Genomic DNA, 27808 nt, shown 5'->3' on the forward strand with positions numbered 1-27808 from the left:
CCGCTGAGCGATGTTTTGAAGGGGAAATGGGTTCAGATTTCTTTGATGGGGACGGAAGGGGGAAGTAAATAATTGAAATGCCTGTAATATCTGGCAATATACATTAAGCGACTAAGCAACCAACACCCATGCCGTTTCCTTGCTCCTGAAAAAAGTCGTCTGGATAACCTCCTGGATTCGTAAGACTGAAGTTTGAATCCCGTCCACTCCTGTCTTTGTTAACGTACAGTAGTCGTACAGGGGACGTCCGTAATAAAGTATAGAATAAATGACAGTACCTTTGACATGAATAGCTTACAATTTTAAGGACTTTATGTTTGCTAGTCTTTACCGTTCTATTAAATGTATGGCTACCAGGCGATGGATAGCAGAGGGTCACAGTCTGGTTTGTGCGAACAAAGGATGTGTTAACTTGACCGAAACGGATCAATGTGTATATTATCAATAGCGCGTTTTCCAAAAGCGGAAATAAAGGACTCGCTATCTGGAAGTGGCCATTTATGTGGCTAGAGTTATAAAAATCGCACGAAAGAAGATGGCAGCAACTAAAGGCAAAGCTGGACTAAATAACGAAAGCAGTTCTGGTCGGGATAGCGGCAGAACAGACGCAGGCAGTCCCACGTTATCCGCAGGGGCCGCATCCCTGACCGCCAACAGGACCTACACGCTGGATGACCTGGACACCATCGCCACTGTCGGTAAGTTAACCCTTATGAATCGAATTAAAACACATTTTAGTCAACGGATATTTCCTAAAACGTCTGCGTGTCCTTCTAAACGTTTACAGCTGTGTTTGTCCCACCAAGTGTTTTGCTATGCCATTTAGCTACCGTTTTTTTTTTTTTTTTTTACCAAGGTTTAGTTTTTGAGCTTACCATTTAGAGACTGCCCAACTATACAAAGAGATAAGCTCGAGCTGTATAGCAAGCATATTAAGTTGCCCTGGGAATTCCTTCGGGATGCCTGCAGTAATGGGCTGTCAAGTACACCTGCACGCTCGCTTTACCTAAATATAGTTCGGTGTTATGCCTTATTGCTTGTCACCGGTAGAATCTAGTCACACTTTGTATTTATTTGAGGCCCTTTCGTGGTAACTAACATTTCAGCTGTCATTTTGAAAGTGAGGGTCAGGTGGGAAACCCCGGAAGTAGTAGGTAGTAAAGGTAAACATCAGGAACAAACTGCTGAGCAAACTATAATATGTATCAGGACTTGATGAATATCTTTTGAAAAGGTGAATCGCATTAACGTCTCACAAATGAATAAGTGAGCAATAAACATGCTAAAGCCTGATTTTCCCAACGGCAGGAATTTTTTGTTTTTTGTTTTTGGGGAAATGTATTTTCACTGTTGCATCAGCTGACTGCTCGGCACCCAGGTGCACGGCCTACTGAATAGTTTCCATTCACAAGAACAATGATTACACAATGTCTTGAATGCACCCCCTTTGCGATGAGCATGTTTTTATGATTTCTGTATTTAAATTCGAATGTGTTTTTTGGGGACGTGGTCACAAATATCGACGTGACACAGTTGTGCTGCGAAAACAGGAATAGGAAAAAAGCTAAGCAAAAACTTTAAAGCGAAGAAACAACGCGCTCTGCCTTTCGATTAACAGTTTACTTTAATGGTAAAACCTTCTATTCATCAAAAAATCTCGTTCCATGGTTTCCACAAAAATGCTAAGCAGCGCAAGTATTTTCAACACTGATAATAATGTTTCTTGAGCGGCATGCCTGCGTATCAGAGTGCTTTCTGAAGGACCACGTGACACTGAGCGGCTGCAGCGTCTTCAGCTAAAATTACATTAATGGCTTTTTTAAATATATCAAATTAGAAAACAGTTATTTTAAATTGTGCTTTTTGAAGTCCACCCACCCACAGCAGCTGAAATCCGTTTCATAATCCAACCCATAATGCTTTTCTCATCTGCGTTTTATAGATCGGTGTGCAAAATCGCTAATGGCAAATTCACTTTGTAATTTACTGCTTCTAATTTCTGCCCGTCCGTGAGCCAATAAGAAAACTCGATATCATGTATTTTTGTTCTTCCTCTTCCTTATGCCCCTGAAGACCTCACTATCTTAGTTCACTCACACCTCTAACACATTTTAATTAGTTTCATTACACACCTTCACTTCTACTCCCACATTCGGCAGTGAAAAGTAATTTAAATGCATACGTGCCATGCAAACAGATGGAACAAGGCCCATCTGACAAGGAGTAAATCTCATGTGACTGAATTGCATCTGTGAATAGAATGCTCAGTTTCTAAACAAGCCCATCTATTTATTTCGAAATACATAGCAACAACATGTTACCTCCTTCCTGAGCACCAAGTGCTTCCTGGTTCTCATTAGCGCCATGTGATTTCAGGCAAACGCTGACAGGATTATTATTATTCGAGCCGACAAACATCATGACTAAGAGGACGACCATCGTTCTAGCCTGAACTAGCTCCGCCAGTGGTGTTTAGCCACTGATGACAGTCATGTCACGTACATCTTGGACACTGCTAATATTAGTTGTGCAGTTTTTTTTTAAGACCTCCTGTCTAGGTTATTAGTAGTTGTGGAGATGTCTACTTTTAGCTGGACTGTAAGAAACCGAAAGGACAGCTCATTTTTTAAGGGCCCCGGGGTGAGGAGGAGAGCAGTTCATGTCTGTGAAAAAAAAAACGGGTCAGGTCGGAATCTGTACACTGGCATTTTGCACATGTGTCAGCTTGTTTTTATCTGGTATTAGTTGTTGTCACACTGCATTTTGATGACAGTTGATTATTAATATTATTATTATTATTATTAAGATTCCCCTTTTTCCTTTTTTACTCTCATCGACACTCAGCTGCACAGCCACAGTCAAAAGAATAAGCAACAGCAGTTAAACATGTCAGCTGCACGAACTTCACTCTGACCAAGGCTGATGTTAGAATAGCAGTATGTAAATTTGTTTAGCTGAAATATATAATTTTTGCATGCGAGTAAAAAAGTGAGCTAATTGCAACTTTAAGGCTGCATTTACACGACAACTATGTAGTCAAAAACCGAAGTTTTTCCTTCGTGCCTTCCAAAATGATTCGCAGGTCATTTACAGATACCTGTTGTTCATCCAGATGTCTTATTCATGGCGATAGCCTCTTGAGCAGCAACAACACTAACTTTTGTATGTTTGTTGGCACTTGCCTTAAAATGTGCATGTACTGCGCATGTCTACATACCTAACATGTACTACGCACATACGCAACTTCAATGTTTTCCTAAATGTATTGTGTGTGGCAATATACGATAATGGTGGTGTTTTCAAAATCTAGCTGAAAACATTGTCAGGTAAACGGCCCTTTCGTTTGTCACAGATTTTGTCTTCTAGTTGCAACATGTCACACTGTCACTTCATGTCATACTTTAAAGACATATACTTCAATCACACCTCACATTCACCTTTTTATTTATGTTATAAAGCATTAAAGCCTCACATTTATCTTTTTATTTATGTTATAAAGTTATGTTAAAGCATTAACCGTCTTCCATACTGCGCACTGTAAATAATATGTTGAAACTGCATCTGTGTACATCAACCTTGTGAGGTTACAGTTTCTTGAGGATAAGCTCGTCATGCTGGATTCCTGTGAAACCTAGCAAGCCAGTGCTGGTTAGCTACAGTGAGGGTTAGCCGGCCAATTAAAGCCTTTCCTGCTTTTAGTTTTAAACTTTAGATCAGAAGAACTTTAGATTCAGATTTTTTTTTTTTTTAAATATAGACAACATATATACAACTTATGATAAAACAAAAAATGAATCAGCCTAATATTTAAAGTTTGCCTATGCTTTCATACATACATAAATAAACTCAATAAACAGTAATGGGTACAAGTTCAAAGACTAAATGCATTCGCATTAGATGGTAGAGATCCAGATCTTTATTAGTTTGTCTAACCCATCAGTTATCAGTGTATGTGTTTGTTGAGCAAACTGAAAAGGTTATATATGGTTACTTTTACACTAAAACAAGTTCATACTCATTGAAACTAAAGAGAATTAACCAAAGAGGGCACTAATCATAGCAATGCCACCTTACACAACTGTTACAACAAAATATGTGTTATGGATAACAAATGTTTATTCCCTCACGAGTACTTTGACTAAAACGCATTACTCAAGTTCATCATAAGTGATCAAACAGCACCCTGCTGTGTTTTATTTTAACATTCTTCTGCAGAAATGCAGTAAGCCTAAGAGTAGAATTAATGCACCGAATGTTCGGCAACCGGAAAGACTTTATTATTTTATGCCTTTATTAAATTATGGCAAGCAATGGTGTGATGTGATCAAATATAGGCGTGTGTTAATGTCAGCTGCAAAGGTCCATGTAAAGGTGTAAATGTGTCTGAGAAAGAGAAAATAATAATTACAACAGCTCTATTAATACATTTATTATAACACTCATGCATACTGTTCCAGTTGAATTTTCGTCTACTCAGCAAGGCTGCATTTATTTGTACAGTAAATATATAAATGTTATTTTTATTTTTTGGAAAGCTAGACAAAACTGTTAAAAACACATGCTATTTAATTTATGCAGCTGTGGGAAAAATTGACTAAATATATGGGGAGAATGCGAAAAATCGTGTTTGGTATTTGGCCTTTGGTGCAGTGTTTCGTTTTGTTCGACTTCGGCCAAGAAATTTCATTTCAGTGCATCCCTACCACATGCTACAGATCCTTTATTTTTGCATAATTATCGGAGAAGCCTCAGTTTTTTTGTTTTTTTTTCCCGACCAGATACGTAAGTGCTATTTCCAAGAAACAACACTCTTTGTCATATCAGTGATTTACAGTACAAGGAAATTGCTTTGTGGTCTAGGGGTAAATGTTTCTCATAGCATGCTGAAGGCCGATCTCCTGTATAAAAATGGATCTGAAGTGTATACTATAGCATTAGGCCCAGCGTAAATAATCCAATTTGCAGAGCTTTTTGTGGGATGCTAGAGATTTACTGTATGACGAATGATTTAAGCTTCTATCCGAATTCTCTTATCGTTAAATTGTCATTAAAATAATGAGGAAAAAATAGTCCGAATTTGCTCAGTTTTTATTTATGGCAGAAGAGAAGTTGAATGTGGATAATACAGCACAAGTGTTCTTTTGTTGACAAAGGGCAAATGCAGCTAAAAACAATTGAAGGCATTTGATTTCACAGCAAGGCTAAATTCAGCTGAGTGAAGGTTATCCCTACCCAGCAGTATAAAGACTGGCACTGGCAGACTATTACTAAAACACAGGTTTCCTAGTAAAAGGCTGAAAATGTGCTTTACAGAGACATGCTTTTTAAAAGAAGCATTACAACCTTTAAAAAAAAAAGAAAGACCGGTTTTAGAAAATAGTTTGCCAAGAAGTTTGAGTCATATAACTTGCCAAGAAGTTATACGAGTATTAGATGTAAAAATAGAGAATACATGTGGGTTACACTTCTTTGCTAAGGAGAACACAATAAAGTAACATTTTAATTCCATTCTGGTCCCTGTTAAAAGAAAACGATTTTTGTGACAACAAAATATCATTTTAAAACACTAAAACACAAACCACAGAGATGACATTCATAATCATAATAGTACAGTAATCCAAAGGAGTCAAATTTAAAAGTATTTTCTTCACTCTCTTACTGAAACCCACAATCCGTCATGACCTAAATGTCCAAAGGCAGCTCGGTCCACCCCTGCGCACCAGAATACACAAATGCCCTTCGACCATACCATCTTAAACTTACCCGAATCAAGATCCATGCTCTGTCTAGAAAAAAGGCCATGTCTTAATATAACCTGAGAAAAATAAAAATGTAAATATACTGTCACTCTGTTATTAATTATTCTCTTTACTATTTGTTAAAATTCAGAATCTTTTCCAATCATAAGCACTTAAACTTTTAAAACCATTTTAAAAAAATGCATCTTGCCATTTTCCCAACACTTTTCAAGCAATATTTACTTCACTGTATTATCAGTCAGCGTAATTAACCGATGTTCTATTTGCTAGAACTATCAACTTTCAACAACTAAATCTTTTACCTCATTTTAACCTAAAAGAATGGATTACGGTTCACCTAAATATAATAAAAGCTTATTTTCTGTCAGACATTCCTTCACTCTAACAATGCATTTTTTCATGAATTTGTTCAGACTCGATATCTACAGTTAAAAGAGCAGCATCATCAGCATATAAACACTAATTTTCCTCACATGCAGCCTGAATATAATTTTTATATAATAAAAACAATAAGGGCCCGAGTACACTACCCTAAGGAACCCTCAGAAAGTACCCCTTTCACTTCTACTTTCTGCACTCTACCTGTTAAATAGAAAGCTAACCTAGATTTTACTGTGGAAAATCGAGCAATAGCATTAATGACTCAATTTAAGTGTTCATTAATGATTCAAAATAAGATCGGTGTCTCATAATCATGGTAATTGTGCGAAAAGTAAAGGGATGTGTGGGATTCCCTTATCTAGATAAAGTGCCATCTGCCACCTTAAATGAGACCTGATTGTTTAGAAAACTGGAAATATGTAATGTATTTGTAATGTATATTGTATATTATGGATATTCGGCTGGATACTGGTTATTTGAAAAAAACAAAAAAAACAAGCTATTAAAAAATGTGAATTGAAATTTGTACACTGATGGCCAGAAGTGCATTATTCATTTTAAATGACATAGAGAAATGAGTAATAAAACCTGGAAATATGTTGGTATTTTTACACTTACAGTTCCATAGCCCTGAAATAATTTGCTGAAGATATTTTCACCAAAGTTAAAGAAAGCACGCTCAACCACATGAAGAGGTGGTGCAACCAAAAATCAATTCATGTTTTTAAAGAAAAAAATTCAATCAACTTTATTGGGTAAACGTACAAGTAATGTTTCTTGCGATTTGTATTTAATATTTAGAATGAATGAAAATTGGTTAATTTTTGAAGATCTTGGTAAACTAAGCACTGAAACTCTAATCTGGCTTTTTGTTGAGTGAACCAGAATACTTCATCCCTGCAGCTATCTATTATGTAATTATGAGCAATGAGATATATTACTTGAGAATTTTTGTGATTATCATTTCAAATAAATCTGATTTGCATCTTACGTTGTGTTCCCTATAGAATCACTATAATAATCAACCTCTCAAGATGTGAATGAAGAGAGTTTAGACTTTGAGCTAAGGCTATGCTCTAAGTTTACATTGTGAGAAATGCGTGTGAATTGTATGAAATGTCAAATATTTACTAAACTGTGGGGTGGGTTTACCACATTACACTTCCTGCTATAACTAAACATTCTGTTCAATTCTTCTACAAAGTGCTTTTACTTTAAAGCCATGAGTGGTTTATTTTAAAAGGAGTATGGGGTAGGCCTGCACGATATATTGGAAAAAAGTCACGTTGCGAATGTAGTTTTTTTTCACGATGGTCCCCAAGAATGTTAATCCAAAAATGCTGATCCATTTTTATGTAGTTTTGCGCATATGTGTCATTTCAGGCACAAATAGTAGCTCAAGTCAGCCCAGTCTCATAAAAATGTGTATAAATAGTATGGTAAATAAAAATTTTAATTTGTGTTATTTATACGAAAAATGGATTTTGGCATATACTGTATATGTCGCACATGTTTTTGCATGCATATGACACAATTTATTGGTGTGCATATGATATGCAGTTTTCGCGTACATATGATACGCATCTACCTCACAAACCTAATACCACCCATCACGTTGCATAAGGACTGAAAATCTGCTGCTAAATTTATTTAAAAATGAATATCTGCCGCTGTATAGACCTAATCATTGTCAAGATACTCTATATAGCATCCATAATCCGAGATGAATCACCTTTGATTATGAGCGCAATATTGCGTAGCTTGTCAGCGATCTACGCCTCTGTTGATTAAATGCAGCTCCATCTGAATGCAGTAGATAAGAAGCCACATCAGATGAGAAAATTAAGTTATTTGAAACACTTGCCTGACGGAAACTGATTGAGCTTCGAAGTCGTCATCTGATTGTGGAAAAAAACCTAAATGTGATTGATTGCTTTACCTGTCAGTCATGTGGCCATTCATTCTTGGTCATTCAAAGTGTCGATGGATGCCAGACCTTCTGCTGTCAGTCTGAAGGTCTGCTGTGTGAGACCCACTCACAGTCACAAATGATTTGATCATGGCCCAAAAGTAGTTTTGTTTCTGAGATATTTATATTATAAAATGTAGATATTATAAGTGTCATTTGACTTGAATCTGGCCTGTTATCATTTAAAGCTGTAGTTCTGTACACAATAAAATCAATGCCTCCAATAAATCCATGTCTTTAACTTAATAAGATGGGACAAACATCTCTCCTCCACAAGCAGACTTTAGATTTGTGATGCAAGATGCAGTGATTTGGCAGTTGTTCATTTTCATTTTTGTAGATATTTTAATTAAATTCAATTTATGAAATTAACTGTGCCATTTTTAAACCGCTGGGTATTAAAAAAAAATAGAGAGAGACAGAGAGAGAGAGAATTTTCGTTGTCATTTCTGCCTTGTAGATAGGTCTATCTTTTATACCCAAAATATAATTTATGTACTCTGTCTCATCAACTGATTGGTTTGTAAGACCTAAATAATCATTAGATCTAAATACACCCCCCACCATTGATTATTGGATTATTGGATTATTTCAGGTCTGCATCTCTCCTTTCAATCCGATCAAAATTTCAGATCTTTCAGATCGAGCTCATTCAGGTCGATTGACATTTACAGGAAGCTTTTCAATCCTATTAAGCCATCAGTCCAATCGCTAACTGCTTATTTGGGTGCATGTAAACACAGCTATCGAATGCACCCGACCAATAAGAAGGTGGAGGAGAATAATGAAGCAGTCTGTCTGTCGTACTGTTGTATTCTATAGTGACTTTGATTTCTTCACTTATAAGTAAACAGCAATAACTGCCAGCTGAATAAGATTTTCCTGTAACAGGCAGGAAGCATGATCTAATAATGTGTCATCAAGTCTCTTGCTTCACGTGTTACCAGTCCCGTCCCCTCCCCTCTGACAGCTAAGGCATTTGTTTTCTTCCCTGCTTGTGTAACCATGTCAACTCAGTGGTCTCTGAACAAAGATTCTTTGTGTAAGGTAAATGTGTTAAATGCCAACATTCCATGTCAGTTATTCCATCAGTATCGTCGCTCGTAACTCATCACAATGCAGCTACAAGGAAATGTAGGTCATCTAAAACTACCCCGTTACGAAAAGAGCAGAGATTAGTTTGGAGACATTAAACTTTTTGCTTCTGTTTCTTGAAATCTTGTTTTACTGTACATGGAAAAAAAGAGTCATAAGTCTCAGTACTGGATTGTCCTTTTTAAGGTTATTATAGGAAATGGTTTTATTCAGAAATGTCAGTAATAAATATTTTTTTCAGAAATGGTTTTGAATCTTTATTAGATATTTAAAGGGATTGTTCGCACAAAAATGAAAAACAAATTGTAATTTACTCTCCCTCGTGCCATTTCAAACCTTTCTCGTGTTGAATATAAAAGAAGATATTTTGAAAATAGTAATTCTTTCCCTGCTGTGGAAGTTAACAACCCCTCAAAATATCTTCTTTTGTGTTCAAAATAAGAAAAAAAAGTCATAGGGGTTTGGAACGACATGAGGGTGAGCAATTGATGACAGAATTTTCATTTTCTAGCGAACTATTCTTTTAATTTTGTTACACAATTTTTTATATGCCTACCTTTTAAAAAATTTGATCTATAAAAAATAAGTAAAAATTTAATTGATCAATTTAATACATCTTTGCGGAATAAAAGTATAAAGTAAGATTAATTCAAGGTATTAAAGCAATAAAATAAAAAATATCTTAATGACCCCAAACATTTGAACGCTAGTATAAATCAAAAACCACAATTTCTTTTCTTTTTTTTTCTTCTTTTTTTTACGATAACATCCATCAAAATGTCAAGGTTGTTTGCTCTGTCTCAGGTGTAAAAAGTCTTTCTCAAGCCAAAGCTAGGTTAAACAAATAAAACACAAGGCTCTCTGCGGTATCTCCTTGATCTACTTCATGGCCCTTAAACCCAAACAACTGCCACTCCACGACTGTGGTTTTCCGCCTCCTGACCCGAGTGCTACACCCACGAGTCCTCACGTACACATTTCTGGGCACGTCCGTTTCTCTTTTTTTTTTTCCCATGATGCTGCAAAGTTGTTTGGTTCATCATCAAGGGTTAGTTAAGCATTAAGCGTGAGGCTTGGGTCTAAGATCGTATAATAGGATGTTTTGTCCAAATAGGCTGTCAAGTTGTCCCCTGTAGGTATTGACCTCTCAGGCTTGTAACAACACTCCGGTGAGACCGAGTAGCCTGTAATTTAGTGGGTGGTTCAAGGTGCCCTGCTCTCTCAGCTTGAGAGCTCTCTCTGTCTCCATTGATCATGTGTGCGTAACGTAAGATCTGTTACCCGCTGAAACTCGTGTCCCCGTACAGTAGAAATCAAAGACTTCTTTGAGACATGTCGTCTTTGAGAGTTTTACTCTCCCAGCTCTGAGTGCCATTTATCTGTGGACAACAAATCTCTGTGGAGAGACCAAACACAAACATGCTTCTATACTCTCAGATAATATTTAAGAAGCAGGCCGAAGTGGCCGTCACAAAGGAGTTTATAGATTTGATGGTTTTCTTTGGATACTGGGAAGAAAATCTCAGAAAAGATTCACACCCATTTTTAAGTACGGCTTAGGTGTCTGTCTATATATTTTGGGTTCACTGCGAATAAAGAAAATGCGTGTTAATATTGTTTTTTTGTATCGTAGCCGTTCACCTTACGTCAATATTCCATGTTGTTACAGGTACAGGAACCTTTGGAAGGGTATTTCTGGTGAAGGATAAAAAGACGAGAGGTTTTTTCGCTCTGAAGGCGATGAAAATCCCAGATGTAATACGTCTGAAACAAGAGCAACACGTGCATAATGAGAAAGAGGTTCTGACGGAGGTGAACCATCCTTTCCTTGTCAGACTGTAAGTGAACACTACTCTATATTAACATATAGGATATATAACAGAAGTGAGAATGTTGTTCAGTCATTTCAGTCAATTTTAAACACTGATTTTGTATTTATCTTTAAATTGTTAAATATGTTGAGCTATAGATACTAATCTATACTATACCAATGGTTCTCAACTAGCGGTTATCAAGAAATAGTTCTTTGCAAATTTTACTTTTTTTGAAGAGGGATCACATCTTGAAAAACTTTATTTTAAAAGTATGATTTCCATGTGTGAAGAAGTGTAAACGACTAATACAAACGTATAACTCTGTGGGCATTTTTATCACGAATACGCATGTTTCTAATTATACAAAGCATTAAAATGTTTTAAAAATAGGTATACTATTTTTAAAAAAAACGTATCCAGTAATTATCTAAAATCTAGAAAAGTCATGAGGCATTTGAATATATTTATGATATGGGGCCTTGGAGTCGAAAGAGTTGAGAACCATTGCACTAGATCATGATTACTACCTCCGCTAGTGTTCCTACTGTAATTATTGTTGTTGTTTTTTTTTGTTGGTTTTGGAATGCAAGTCTTTTGACGTATAGCCCATTTGTCACAAGCATATAGCAAGTGTACATACGTATATGTATTCTATGACATGTAAATCACATGTAACGCATAATGTGTAACTTTTTCAGGTTCTGGACGCACCACGATGATCGTTTTCTGTACATGTTGATGGAGTACGTGAATGGCGGTGAGCTCTTCAGCTATTTACGCAGTCGAGGACGTTTCAGTAACAGCACAGGAATGTTTTACTCAGCCGAAATTGTCTGCGCCATTGAATACCTTCACTCCAAAGAAATTGTCTACAGAGACCTGAAACCAGAGAATATACTGCTGGACAGTGAGGGGCACATTCGACTGACAGATTTCGGGTTCGCTAAAAAGCTTTCGGAAAGGTATGTTGGCAATTTGTTATCTACAATAAGAACAGGGTAGTTTTCAAAAAGTCGTGCACGTACACACTCACACACACACACACACACACACACACACACACACACACACACAAGAGTCACTCATGGTCACCAAAGCCGCATTTTTTGATTATAAATGCATATATATATATATATATATATATATATATATATATATATCCACAGTGAACAGTCATCCAAACAAAAATGTAATTATTTATATTTTTTATATTTTATCATTGTCTATAAGCCTAAATCTGTTTAATTAATTGCATGCATCAATTTAGGTCCAACTCTGTGTATACGCGCTTGACGAATAAACCAAACCAAAAACCAATACAGCGGAGCATTAGAGCTTGCAGACAGTTGAGTAGGTTCTTGTATTTGGTCTTATATAAAATACCATTGGTGCATTCCTACCTGAAACGGTCAACTTATGATAAAATTTAGCTGCAGTTGTCAAACTGTTTTTCTGTTTGTTGTTAATGTCTTCTCAGCTGATGTATTATTACATTGAAATATAGTCATTTTCCCTTAATACGCTCCTAGATAGATCTGTTGATGTTGTGAAATCTTGTGAAGTTATTTTTAAGTACATAAACCGGAGAGATAGAGATAGCTGAGCCGCAGTTATCTGAAGTGTGCACCCTTGAAGATTAAAGTTGATTTTTAAGATTGGATTAGGCATGCTGCAGATTTTTACCTTTATTCCATGGCATTTTAGCATTCCTAGTGTTCTCATTCTCAAATTAAATGTAAGCCATTGGTCCTGCCTTGAAATTCTGTAGGTGATCAAATTTAGTTGTGCGGTTCGTGGAGTTTTTCAGAATCTCAACTGTGATGTTGGTGAATATATAATGCAGTAACGAACCACCACATCACTCTCCGTCTTTCAGAGTAACCTAATAAATGCCTTCATTCGGTGTGACTCCCGTACAAAAGACATATACGATTGCTTCTCTGCGTGTTATTAAAGCCGTCCTAATATGAGTGCCTTTTAAAAAAGGCTTAGTTTGGCCCCCTAGAGCATCCATCAACCCACCGTTATTAATTCTGAATGAGTGCAACCAATGGACCATGGACCAATTTAAGAGTAACCTTGCTGAAATTGAAAATCCCTCTGGTTGTGCCCCCTGATAGTATCATTCAAATACAATAAAAGAACAAGAGATTGTGTGTGTGTTTGTACGTGTGTGTGTGTGTGTGTATCCATCTGCAGTGCATTGCAGAGTATTGCAGTGCTTTTTAGAGCAAGCCTTGACCCCTCTGATGTATAAGCGTGGGTTGTGATTCTGTTTCTCTGTGCAAAAGGAAGGACCTCAGAACATCGGGGGTCTGACTATGATGTGTAAGTGACCCACATATAGACTCCGGTCCAATAGAGAAGACAACTGTCCCTGCAAGCAACAGCTTTGGCTTTTACAGTTTGAGTAGATAATGTTTGCACAGACTGTCATGTGGCAGCAATGCCACCTGGTGGCCATATTTGAATTTGTCTTTATGTTTGCGAAATATTTGCTGTTTACTTTGATCAACGGTCATTTGAAGCACCTGTGTTGTTCAAACAAGTCAAGATTGAGGACAGGATCAGGCATCGGGGATTTTTTTTTTTTATTCTTGTAGGTGGCATTAGGGCATTTTTCATCTCATCATCTTGTCAGAATGTCTTCTCAAAACGAGGGCTCATTATTGTGTCAGAGTTACTGACGAATTGCAGGTCATGTTTGGGGACGGAGGAGGGAACTTGTCAAATGCTAACTGCGCAGCTTCAAGAAGCCAATCAAAAAGAAAAATAAATAAATTAAAGGAATTCAGAGAAAAGTCACCTTCATCACAACAGATTTGATGTCCTAAAAGTATTTTTTGAAAAGCCGACTGTATATTTTGAGACGTTTTTCCGCTTGTTACAGCAATGACATAAACTAGTCGGCCGTCTGTCACGTCTTTGTTGTTCTTTTGATTGATTAAAAGACTATTTTTGAACCACACCGTGACGCCGTCACCGCAAAGAGTAACAATGAAATAAATAACATACAGGCCTACCTTTTCTAGTCAGACATGCAAATACAACCCTGCAGACAAACGTATTGTTAAGTGAGTCATCTGTTATGCTTATATTAGTAACAGGATATGATCTTGATAACCGGATCATTTTCTTCACTGCTCCTATTAGTATGCAGTCTGATATAATTAGAGTAAACATAAATCATCAGAGCCAATCGAAAATCACATCACAGCAAACCTCTCTCACAGTTCATTGGAATGCTGTTGTGAGCTGACACTGAGGCTCCGGTTAACATAAGGGAAACTAATCCAGACAGCTGAGCACAGAAAGGTAAGGAAAGAGACTGAAATAGAGAGCAAGAAAAGAAGGGATATAAATACTGTGAGAGACATGCGCAGAAGCTATTCCAGACCCTCTTTCGTGTAAGTTTGCTGTCAGCAGTAATATGGCCCAGTGAAGTTAAACTGAGAATAGAAGAGGGCCAAGCACTGAACCCTGAGGTCCCTCGCTTCTGTGACGTGATCTAGACACCCCTACGAAATACGCATTACGTTAATGTTGAATAAAATATTAAATAAAATAAATCTGAATGTTGTCGCTATGTAAATATAATGTATAAGTGACAAGTTTATAAATCTGCAACTTTAGGTTCGAAAATTGATTTAGTATGTTATTATTAGACCTGTTAAAAAGTAATTTACTCTCATACTTATATAATGTACTTTTCTTAAACAAGGTCGAAGACCCAGAAACAAGAACAATAAGAAGGTTGAGCTAAATATCTGCTAAAACCACAAAATCTTTTTTGTAAAAAGTCTTCAGTATAGTGTTTATGTTACTAATTTTTTTTCTTTGTATTGACATGCGGGTATTGACAAGAAATCAGATCAGCAGCTCAAACCAAATAACAAATAAATAAAAAGACTCCTTTACATATATCCTGTCCTTTCCTTATTGACATTCTGGTATCAACAGATACAACCTTATAATTCTGTTACAAAACCATGTCCAAACAGAGAAGCAAAGGGCAGCCGTTTGCTGAAGGACAGGTCAACAGACTCATTTATCGACCGGCCCCATGGCCCCAAACAAACACAGATTTGTCATTTCACCCCATGGAGCAGCAGCTACTCCGTGTAATCAGAAACCCTCTACTACAGTGAGCTTTCACCTTAGCTTCTAGCTCAATATACAGTTACGCTTATAGTATTCTTGGCTTGAAGTGGATATACTGTCTTTACCTTACACTAGCCAATACAATCCGGTCTAGATAGCCAGCTGTCACATGATGCACTGTAATTACACCCCTCTGTGTGCTATCTAAACAGTCACTGTAGTAGATGGGCTATGTTACACTGGTTATATATCTATTTTTACTGGGTTAAATATATAGCCAACACAAATCAATATGTCACGTTCATTTATTTATTTATGGTAATTGTATTTGTCTTCCAAGCATTTTCAAAATATCTTCTAATTTATAGATAAACATAAGATATACAGGTTTAAACAACGTGTATGTGTGTGAATGATGACCATGAAAAATGATTTTCATTTTTGGGAAACCTATCACTTAACGATTTAACATGGAAAGCTTCAAAAAATAGTTACCTTTAACAAAACATTCCATTTATTTCCGGTAATGAATCAGATTTTGATCTCAGTGGTCTATCAGTTTTGGACCCTGTGGGATTTTCCTCTGTTTCTGTATATCACTGTTTTATTCTGTCTTCCTTTCCAGGACATGGACTTTATGTGGTACTCCTGAGTATTTGGCTCCAGAAGTGATCCAAAGTAAAGGTCACGGGCGAGCAGTGGACTGGTGGGCTTTGGGTGTTCTCATCTTTGAAATGCTTGCAGGGTAAGATGGCACTGTGATCACCTCCTAAACATTTTACACCAGAGATTTCAACCAGGACTCTGTGTAGTCCTGGTAGTGTGTAATTTACTTAAGGGGTACCACGAAGATGTATAAATCAAACCAATTTTTTATGACATACTTTGATATTTATTTAAAGGAAATGTATCCAATTATCCCTGGTAATCATTGTATATCGTAATAATGTTATTACAAAGTTTTACCAGTAATATTTATATCTGGTTACGCTTTATTTTATTGTTTGCATTCCAATGCACTTATATATTTAAGTTCTGAGTTATATTAATTAACTGCATGTACTTACTATATATTTAGGGGTTAGTATTCGAGATTGGTTTATGATTGCTTGGAAGTAATTATTCATCATTTATTGTTATAAGTAAGCAGATGTAACACGTAAAAGGTTACCTTAAAATAAAGTGTCAATATATATTTTTGTTGGGTTCGTTTAGAATCGGAAAAACCTCTGATTTACAGCAAAACAACTCCGTAATTGAATTCCCATCTCTTAAAAATTCATCACATGTCTGGGACTTGCACATGTTTGTGGAAAAAAAAAAAAAAAAAAGGGGGAATTTCAAATCTTATTTTATGACATCTATTTTCCATGTATAATTTAATTGCCCTTAAGCTAATGGCTACTTGACCAAAACCAGTCATGAATAAATGCATAATGAAAAAGAACACTTTCTATTTCTTCATGTATGGCACAGGCTGTATTTGTACTGGCTTGTGGTCAGGAAAAATCAGCAAATTGTCAAATATACACCACTAGAGGGCAGCAGTGGAATATTACTCGCTGGGTTCTGCCAAAGGCCCAAACCTCTATGTGCATGTCTCAAAGCAGATGGCCTCTTTCAGTGCTGCCTTGATATTCATCCATATTATGATATTTATCCTTATTTGCCTAGACGTTTATCCCTGCAGCCTACATTGTGCACAAACGGGCATATTTAATATTCGCACAGATAATCTGCTCATATTTCCAGTATGTCAGGGGGCGGATGCAATTCTTGGACTATATCTTGTTTACAGAAAGATTACATCCAGATTAAATTCTTATTATCAACACATGTGGGCATAAATGTGTGATAGAACAGCACGCAAAATTTTCTATAAATTTTGGACGAATTATATTAGATATTTTTATTTCTTTTGGCGCAATATCTGTCTTGCACAAGTGAATGTGTTGATTTTGTCACATAGACTCCAAAGCAGGTGTGAAACAAAACTTCTTCCCTTCTGGTATAATTTTGGATGCTGTAGCGCACATCCCGTCCAAACTGCTCCATTTCCCCACCTCGAAATCTGCCCTAGAGCTTTCACAGGCTCTCGTGTGGAGGAAAAAGTGACCCACCCTCTTCATTCATCCCAGACTTCTTTTGAAGTGTTGGCTCCTGCATGTGAGTGAGAGAAAATGACCTGCTCCCTTATTTTTTTTTCTTGAGACAGGCACATGGGCATAAGCACAGCTTGCCCAGACATACAAAAGCTCCCTTCAGTCACCTCTGAGACTGTGAGCATGCTTGTCAGTGTATGTCAAAGGTCGTTTGAGACTCCTTTTGCGGAAAATGTAGCAGGAGTTGAAATGTCTCCTCATGGATTGAGCCATGAAAAAGGTCGCAACCTCCACATATATATATGGAAGTGAGCAAATGTCTTGTTGGTGCTATTCTATTTCAGACATGTAGGTGCAAAATCGGTGTATATATCAAAAACTAATTGATATTGTTTCACCATATTGAATCACCTTAAAATCTACACATTTTCTCTTCTCATTGGAAAAAAATTGATTTCAGAGGAGAGGGAGAGGGTGGGATATCGCATACACTACTTATCATAAGGAATTTCTAACAAAATATGTGTTTTCTATTCATAAAATCAAAAATAGCATAAGAGACTTTCAAGAACTTTTACAAAATACCTTACCAACCTTGACGCTGATTAATCCTGAGGGGAAAAAAAAACAGCTACATTCCTGAAACCTGGAAACTGCAACAATCTTACAAATCTGGAGATGGCACAAAGTATTTGTGTATTATATTTTTGGCCGTATGGAATACCTTGACCAAAGAACAAAGCACAGGGTATTTATATCCACCTATACACAGTCATCATCTTCTGACCCATGTGCACACTTTGAAATGAGGATTTTTATTAGATTTTTAGGAACTGCTACAGGCGCATTTACCAAAAGCCTAAGAATTCAAAAACAGCTGAAGTATGTATGAAGTGTAACAAAATAGAACAGAATGCGAGGGTCTCAAGACACAAAGTGTCTTAAAAATACCGCAGTCACGGGGCACAGGGTGCTGAAAAAGAGCAAGAAAAGAGCATAAATAAGTGTCTGCATTTGTACATAGATTAATGATTTGAAAATACCAGATGGACAGAATTCAGTAGCTGTCTTGGTCAATGCAAATATCAACAAATTGATTGATTTAATGATTAACTAATATAAATGATTTTGATTAAGTGGTCTTAGCTATCATACAATAGTTACTTCAAGAGTTCAAGAGCTTTTTTGTTTTATTTTCTCAGTGGAATCTTGGCGACACCTGTGCTGTTATGTAAAAGTTTCGGTTTCATAATTCTCCTTTTTCCCCTGTCACCGGCCACTGCTTACAGTAACACTATAGAGACTAATACGTCTCTTCTGCTCACTTTCTCCTTCTCTCCATCTCCTTTTTCCATCACCCACAAGAAAGCATAGCTGCAGGTTCTGCTCTCCTGGCTTCTCTCTCTGTTTATGGTTTCCACGCTCAGTCAGTCCTGGTCAATCCATTATGTGGAACCACCTTATTTTACTTCTTTCAGAAGGCTGCAGTCTTCAAAGATATAGGACATTCTGTCATCATTTACTCACCTTAATGGCATTCCAAAACTTTCTTTTATTCAGTCAAACACAAAAATAGTTTTTGGGGTTTTTTTATGTTCTTTTCCATTAAGTGAAAGGTTATGGTGACCAGACACTCTCAGGCACTATACAAAACTGAATCAATCAATAATAACAGTAATACACATATGAATATGTGCATGGCTATTTTTTGTCATTAATTGATGGTATTAAATTAAGTATTAAATCTAAAAGGAATAGCTTACACAAAAATGAACATTTGGAAAAAACCTTCAGGACATTCAAGGTCCTGAGGAGCTTGTTTTATCAATGAAGCATGAAATAGTTTGGAGAGAAGGAAAAAAAACATTGCATTCGTCTTCACCAGTTGATCTTGTGCAGTGAATGGATGGCGTCAGAATGATAAAAACATTACATTAATCACCAGTCCATCAATTAACATTTTGTGAAGTAAAAATCTGCATATTTGTAATAAGCAATTGTTACTCTAAATGTCGTTTATCCATAGTGGAAAAAGTCAACTTGTCTGAATCAGGTGAAAAATATGCATAGATCAAGCACCATTTACAAGTGAAAACAGTCCAAATCAGTTATAAACAAATCTGTTGATAGATTTTGACATAAGAGGGATGCACACTGTAGTGTTGTTATGGATTACAGACTTTTTGCTTCACAAGACTTCAACTGATGGATTGGAGTCATGTGAATTAATTGTGGATTATTGAGATTGTTTTATCAACTGTTTGGTCTCTCGTCCTGACGGCACCCATTCACTGCAAAGGATTCATTGCAAGCGATGTAGCTCAAAATTTCTCCAAATCTATTCCCGTGAGGAAACAAACTGATCTACATCTTGGATGGCCTGATGGTGAGGCAAATTGTAATTTTTGGTTGAACTATCTCTTTAAATAATATGTTACTGCGGTCATTCTGGGTAATACTCTTTTAAGCCGTCTCACATTTGTCCTCCCTGTTGTGCAACTCTGCAGTAATGGCTTGTTCAGTGTCAATCACTGCAGGGTCTTTTGCTGCAGATGTATGTCTCATCTTCACTGTTGACACTTGAGTTCTGTCATTGTCAGTGATCTGTGCCCTCATGAGACTTCAGGTGGTCGCCTAGTAACAGGCTCATTAGCATCTCTCACCTTATCTATCCCTCATATTCAGCGGCTCTTTTCAGTGCCAGCTGGATGCAGGCTCATTGAGAGTGCAAGGATGTTTGATGGCATGTTGGTCGAGGCTGGAAGTCTGTAATGGAGGGGTAATGGATTACACAGTATGAGCTGGAGAATCACTCTAACAGTCATTAGAGAACACACATCACATGGGCAAGAAGCATTATACCGAGACACAGTAAACAGCAGTCATTTAGAGGCCTAAATGGTACATTCAGCCCTTGCGGTCCTCCTCAGTGGCACAGACTAGGGATGCATCTGTGAAATGTGCACCTACAAGTGATGCTTTATACAAAAGAATGGTCTAGAAAACATTTGTCTTTATTGAATTTATGAGTCATTTTTAAATTTGCAATTATATTGAGACGAACATTAATATATACATGAGTGCAAGTCATAGATAACGCCTGTGCATTAGTTCTTTGCATGCATTTCAACAGAACTAATATCTGTAAAGCTTTTCCTGCTCAGTGTCTTTCTGACACATTAATTGGTAATTTTTTGTAATTGTAGTTTTTTTTTTTCCCCTAAGGTATCCACCATTTTTTGATGATAATCCCTTTGGCATCTACCAGAAGATCCTGTCTGGAAAGCTGGAGTTTCCACGGCATCTGGATTTCTATGTAAAGTGAGTTTGATAAAGAAAACACAACCGAATGACACATGCCATATTTATAGTATACATAAAACACAATGTCTAGTGAAATCATGTCAGTATCAACATGAAATATTGTTTAATCTCAAACAAATGTTTGGGGGGCATCTGATTATTGCTATATATATATATATATATATATATATATATATATATATATATATATATATATATATATATATATATATATATATATATATTATTATTATTATTATTTATTTTTTTAAATGAAATACATCTGGGGAGAAACAAGATTTAACATTTGTTTTTAGATGTTAAAAATATTAGTTGAAAATCTATGTAACTAAAACTTCAAAAGATGAAAATGAGAAATGTTATCGAAATACTGAAAATAAGCTGAAGTTCTAAAACTGCTTGAATAAAAAAACTCCATTGAAATATTAAAGAAGATCTAATATAAATTACAAAAGCATATAACATTAGAACAAAATAAAAATATAACAATAAAAGAGCATTTATATTCTAAAAAATTAAATAAAGTAAAAATAAAGAAATATACGTCCCTGAATATCATAATGGCTATTTGAATGCCTCCACAACAAAAGCATCTTAAATAGAATAACAACATCTGTTAATATTGTACTCTACATGTTATAAAGATAAAACTTGTACAGACATTTTTATTTTCAAAAATAACAGGGTGTCCTTTCTGCATCTCTACAACCAGAAAGGGGTTTTAAAAACGTTGAAAACCCTTGTTTTAGAGAGTTTGTAGTTAAAAAGAGATGTTCTCACAGTTACTCACAGCATACATGTGCACACAGTTACTAACTAACCCGTATCCTCTAATGAACTTGTCTAAACACATCAGCTAAGCACACTGGAGTGGAGGCATCCAGATTACAGACAGGCGGGTGTCTATTTACTTTATTACTCATGGTGCTTTTGAACTAAAGTAGCTCAGGATTCAGCAAATGGCCCACTCTCCCCTCTTGATGTTGAAAACATCTTAATAAAACACAAGAATATCCTCTCCTAGTTTTAACAACTAAAAAGTCCTCGCAGCTACACAAACGCATACACAAAAAAATCACAGCTGCATTTCCTAACATGGCTTTTGTCCACTAGGGGCTAAATTAGCTCTCGCTGCTTCAAACGGTCTGCACTCCAAAGACAAAGACAACTTGAGGAAGCTCTCGGAAATAGAGACAGACAGTCACCTCGGGCAAAGCGAATCCGTGTTTCCTTTCCACTGGCATGTTTACTTTAGTTACAATTATGAAAGTAGCCAAAACTACGACTTATGTCAGTAGGGATTTACCAAGCTTGATAAGATAATGGTATCCTGAAGTCAAACACGCATGATCAGTGGAGAATGAATAACATCTGCAAGGGAGGCTAGAGTGAATGGTAAGGTCATCTGTAGCACGATCGCTCCAGGCATCTCTGGTGTTAGGTTGAGTGAGAACATCAACGGCGCAGCAGTAAACATGCTAATGCGCTCGTGTTCGCAGCTTGAAGTCTGTTGGGTAATAGATACAAAGTGATTTTAAAACCTAATACTGAAGAGTTATGTGAAATACTTAATACTGGTGGATTTTTATGCGTGTAGTAGAAAATGATTTTGTGTTAATAAGCGACATTATGAATAATAGGTTACACTTAATTTTAAGGTGTCCTTGTTACAGTGTACTTATACGTTTTAAGTAAAGGGTAATATTAAATGTATTACATGTACTTACAATATGGTTAGGATAAGGGTTTGTCTTAGGGATGTTTGCATGTAATTATGCATTTTGCATTTATTGTTGTTGTTATAATAGTAAGTAAAATTTTACCTTTTATAAATATTTAATTAACCCAACCTAACATGAACTAAAAAACAAGAATATGTTGTAGCAGTTGTTTGGTTGTTAATTGTAACCGTTATTGTTATTTATTTCAACCCTATTATCTAAGATTGATAAATACTGCAACTGTAAAGTTTTTCTTTTTCGCTCTTTTTTTTTTTTTATTTAATTTTAAGTAATATTAGCTTGTGGGTGATGCTTCTCATCATCCAGCACAAAATTATGGAAAGCTGTGCTTTATAGTGAAGATTTAACCAATTTTTCTTTAAAAAATTCATTTTACTTTTGAAAAAGTTTTTTTTTATGTTTTAACTATGTTAACAATATTACTTTTTCAGGACTTGTTTTGACATATGTGTATACTTATTTTAAAGAGCAGATTTCAGATATTGTACATTTATACTGCTGTGATGCCTAATTTCACTTCAGCATACAAACAAAAATATTTCCATAATTTACAATTTTTTTGTATCAGCCATTTATTGTTTATTACCCATAACATAAAAAAATATTCATTTATTTGAATCAGCCATAATTTCAATATTGGTGCAGTCTTGTCTGTATTAAACTAATTTAATGTAAATCAAGTGTGTTTCACCGCAGTGGTTCTCATGTTGTCTTTGTTTATCTAGGGACCTAATCAAGAAGTTTCTGGTGATTGATCGGGCAAGAAGGCTTGGAAACATGAAGGTAAGGAAGATCCTGGTGACAGATATTTTATATGGTTCTTCTCGTATGGTTGAGCAAAGTATTTCAGCAGGAATCAGCATCTGCGATGTTTCCTTTGAGAACACTGTATGGCTGTATGGATTTTTTATAGTCATATCAAATACAAGGCCGTCTATGAATCATCGAACAGAATAAACTAGGCCAGCTTTGCATCTTAATATAGCTACACGTGGCAAATAATAAGACCTTGATTGAGTCTTGCGAGAACGTTCTCTCAAAGCCCACAGTATGCCACATATGTTTCCAATTACGATAAGAAGGCTTCCTATCTGCCTAGAGGGGATGAGATGAGGCTCTGGAGAAACTCCCTGGACATTCAGAGAGCGATTCTGACACCGGGCAACTCTCCCACTATACCTCCTTCCAACCCCCATCAGACGAGGTGAATACAGGGGAAAGAACTACAGACAGTTCTAGTGCAAAGTGTTTCTGCATCTCCAGCTATAGTCATTCAAACCATTGCGGTTTAATGGCATTTACTTTACTAAATTGTCCCTTCAGAGGAAATAATTCTGTAACTGGCGCCAGATGAAGTGGCAGCATGCGCCAGGCCTGTCATGTGTAATGTGATGCATATTGCGATGGTGATGTCATGGGAAGTGTGTGAATGGTTGCGCCTGAGTGTCGTTTTCCCATTAGCTCCGGTTAATGCCGGTATTATAATTCTCCACAAGCGAGGAATGAGCTCTGCTGAAATATGCATCTCGCTGTTCTGTTTGTTTCGGGTTTGTTCTTTTTTTGTCATCAGATCAGATTCAGAGTAAGAGACAAAGATGGAAATGTCGCTTTGGGTGGACTTTCCAGGCTAGATGCTTCTGTTGTTAATTTAGCACTTTCTTTCTTTTGCTTTTTCTCCTCTGACTACATGCAATGAGAGTTTAAGACCCGGCAGCCTAATCACAGCTGTGTTTGCACTGTTTCCACAGCAAGGCCAGGTCCTGCTGGCAGCGCTCATTCACAAGTGCTGATATCTGTTATTCCACTTGAGTGAATGTGGATCTGTCATGCTCCCACAGTGCAACGCATGGCCCAAATTCTGAGGTTTCTAGAAGACCTCAGTAGGTTAGCATAGTTTTCCCACTTTTCTTTTCTCTCTCTAAGAAACTAAAAAAGACAGTAGAGTGGCTGAAAAGAACATTTGGGGTCAAATGAGAAGTGTCATGTACGAGATTAAATTACGTTTTTGTTCTTAGTGTAGTGGTTTGTCTCAAAATGTAAGACTTCATTCTACATATTGGTTTATTTAGTTATATTAATCTACCATGTTGTGTATCATTTGTGTCATTTTCCAGAATGGAGCTGATGATGTGAAGAAGCACAGATGGTTTAAGTCAGTAGACTGGGATTCTGTGCCCTGTAGAAAACTCAAGGTAAGCATCATATAGAGCTTTAGAGCACGTCCTGTTATGAATTATTAAGTTTTATGTTACTATTCATTTTTGTAAGATTTCAAAGTCATTACTGGCTACATAAACTGTGACAGCGCCTCATTAAAAAGTGATCATCTTTTACTTTATTTACTGGTAGAATTATATAGCCAGAATATTTCCCAGAAATACTTGGTTGCGGATAGTGGAAAGTATACATGCCCATGCAGTTTGGGGTCAGTCAATTGAAAACACAGTAAAAACACTAGGGTAAGACTTTAGTATTCTCACTGTAAACTATCCAAAACCTAAACTTAAAAACTACCTTACTATTAAAGCAAATTAGGTATTTACTGAGGTAAAAGTAGGTAACGGTATATTAATAGTGACAATTGGACCTTAAAGTGTGACCAACAAAGCATTGTGATCACAAGATAACAACAAGTAGACATGCATGCAAGGTCCTATTGTGTTACTACATGCATTTATTTTTACCTTACCCGGTCAATGACTCTCTGTGGACTCCCTCCCTCAACAATTAATTTTTTCAAACCCCTCCTTGTGGCACTTATCTGCAGTGATTTGTTCGATTGGTTTTATTCTCCTTTTATCATGCCTGTAATGTCTGATAAAGCAGGTTTGTGAGCATAGTGCTTTTTTTTTACAGTGTTATCAAGGAAACCACTAGTTTAAAGCTTAAAAAATGACACCTAGTGGCAAAGAATTAAATTGCATTTACATTCAGACCAACGTGAAAGGACCAACGAGTAGTCAGACAAAATGCTAATATTTCTTATTTATGTCAGCATGAAACGACTTTTGATTCAGTTTAAAAATGACTCTTTTCAGTGATTCAGAGTCAGCTCTTTCTTTTGAGAGACATCACAGTGCACTTTCAGATTTTAAACTTTGCATGAGGTTTTCATTCACTTGCCATTACTCACTGCATGAAAGGAAAATTTTCAAAAATCTGTAGAGGCCCTTTAATATTACAATAGTTATTTAACACAACAAATTATTAATTGAATATAATCGCTTAGTTTATTCCTGTGATTGCAAGGTCTTATTTTCAGCAGCCATTACAGTCTTTAGTTTTACATGATCCTTCAGAAAACATTCTAATATGCTCATTTCTTACTATTATAACCGTTGAGGAGAAAAAAACAGTAATACATTTAGAAACTGTAATAAATTTTTTTAAGATTTTTTTCATGAATACTGTCACTTTTGATCAATTTAATAATTACAATTATTATTTTCTTAGCTGACTGCACACTTTTGAATGATAATGTGTCATTCACTTTATTTAAAGCCTCTTTAATGACTTTTCTCATTGCTGTGACAGCCACCCATAGTTCCCAAAGTATCTCACGAGGGTGACACGTCTAACTTCGACACATATCCAGAGGATGAGTGGAAGAAGGACACGCCAGTACCAGCTAAGGATCTGGAAATTTTCAAGAACTTCTGAAAAAAAGATCTTTTTAATGAATAAAAAGACAGGACTGGTAGAAGTTAATGATTTAGAGCTGAAGTTTTCACCTAATCCTTCAGGGGACATTAAAAGGTCATAGTTGCATTATTATAGGCATGTCTTGCCTGCTTGTCCCTGAGTCCTGCACACTTGAGAAACAGAAACAGACTTCTTTCGATCATCATTATTGTCAATATAATCATGGTCAAACAATTACAGAGAAAACGGTTCATCACTTCAGCATCATCTAGTGGGTGATCGGCAACTTGATTCAACACCCTCTCTTATATTATGCAAAAGTAATGTTTTTAAAGATTTTAAATAAGCAATATCAAGGTTCTGTTCAATGTTCTTTTTGTTGGATCAAAACAGTGTCTTCGCTTATGCCTAAACATGTATGGTCATGGTTGTGTTTTGGCTTTATATCTCAAAAAGCTTGCTGAATTAGAGCTTTAAGCCTGACAAATTTAGGTTTCTGGTTATCTGAACTTGCTGTGTTGATCCTTTCCTCCCACGTGGTATTGCTATATAAGTTTCGTAACATTAGGCCTGTTTCACACTGCACTCTCGAGCAGGCATGTAAACAAAGCAAAAGCGTAACTGCAGCATTATGCTTTTATACTAGCAGTGTTTTTTGAGTGTAACAACCTAGTAGGTCTATACAAAAAAATCCATAGACTATGTAATTGGCGGCAATGCATTTTAAAATGGTATTATTAAAAACAAAACCAAGAATAAGACTACTAAATTTATAGTCTGCAGTGTCATTTACATTTGGTTGTTATTAATCTACAGAACCCAAACTCCAAACTAGAACGGTGACTTGGGTTCAGTCATATTTACCTAACAGAAAGTGCTGCTGTGTGTGTGTGTGTGTGTGTGTGTGTGTTTGTTTGTGATAGTTCACTCCTGTTTTGGATTTTTTTGTATACTGTAACCTTTTGGTGTTGTATGTAGACCCATCAGAAAAAAAAAAACGCTTTGGCAAATTAATTGTTACATCAAGTCATAATTATGAGAGGGAAGTGGTCGGAATTGTTAGTTAAAAAGCTATAATTATGAGATTAGACAAGTTAACCCTTAAATGCATGAATTTATTGTCATCATTATTGTATATCCAGGTCTTTAGCGATCCAGACCTATTTATTTCAGCACGGCACGGATGGATCTCTAACTGCTGCAATAGCAAAACAATTTTTTTTAAGGTCAGTTACAGAAAAATAAAATAAAGCATTTGTTGTTACCTTTTCAAACTTTTCAAAAGGAATAGTTCACCCCAAAATGAAAACTGTGTCATCATTTATGTATGAATTTCTTTGTTCTGCTGAACACAAAGAATATTTTGAAAAAGTCTGTAACCAGGCTGTTTTGGGTCACCATTTACTTCCATAGTATTTTTTTTCCTGCTGTGGAAGTCAGTGGAGACCAAAACAGACTTGATGTCTAACTTTAAAAAATGAAAGAGGGACAATGATGCCTTAGGTCTCTAAAGACCCACGGTATGCATTTAAAGGTTACATTTGTCACAACTTCAACTGTTTGTGACTTTATATCTAAATTTTGACTTTAACATAAATTATTACAAGTCATGACAGAATTTTGAAATAATTCAATTTTTAATACATTTTTTGTATGATTTCCAGTTCCCTCAGTTTCAACTTGTCATAACAGTTTATCTCATAATATGAGATTTTTGACTTTTTGTCATTATTTAAGCTTTTTATCATTTGAATTTTTACTTCTACTTTCATCTCATAATTTTATCTTGTAACAGTTTCTTTGTCATAATTGCAAGCTTGTATTTCATAATTTGTTTTATTTATAATTTAGGCACTTTGTCCTTCATTTTATTTACCAA

At 36.1% G+C, this 27808-nt stretch overlaps 1 protein-coding gene across 1 annotated transcript; it reads left to right on the top strand.

Moving 5' to 3' along the window:
- Nucleotides 1-27808, top strand: prkx (protein kinase X-linked). The gene is made up of 8 exons (XM_043249799.1): nt 1-698; nt 10874-11042; nt 11717-11980; nt 15745-15864; nt 20447-20542; nt 23013-23070; nt 24402-24479; nt 25822-27808. The coding sequence occupies exons 1-8, from the start codon at nt 536-538 to the stop codon at nt 25945-25947; spliced, it is 1074 nt and encodes a 357-aa protein (XP_043105734.1). The 5' UTR covers nt 1-535; the 3' UTR covers nt 25948-27808.

Source organism: Puntigrus tetrazona, chromosome 1 (assembly GCF_018831695.1).
Source record: "Puntigrus tetrazona isolate hp1 chromosome 1, ASM1883169v1, whole genome shotgun sequence".
NCBI lineage: Eukaryota > Metazoa > Chordata > Actinopteri > Cypriniformes > Cyprinidae > Puntigrus > Puntigrus tetrazona.

Bases quoted from the DNA above. Each gene is read 5' to 3' on its own strand.
- prkx (XM_043249799.1), top strand. From the start codon at position 536: ATGGCAGCAACTAAAGGCAAAGCTGGACTAAATAACGAAAGCAGTTCT. The intron at 11,043-11,716 runs GTAAGTGAACAC...TAACTTTTTCAG, and splicing joins CATCCTTTCCTTGTCAGACT to GTTCTGGACGCACCACGATG. The intron at 11,981-15,744 runs GTATGTTGGCAA...CTTCCTTTCCAG, and splicing joins GCTAAAAAGCTTTCGGAAAG to GACATGGACTTTATGTGGTA.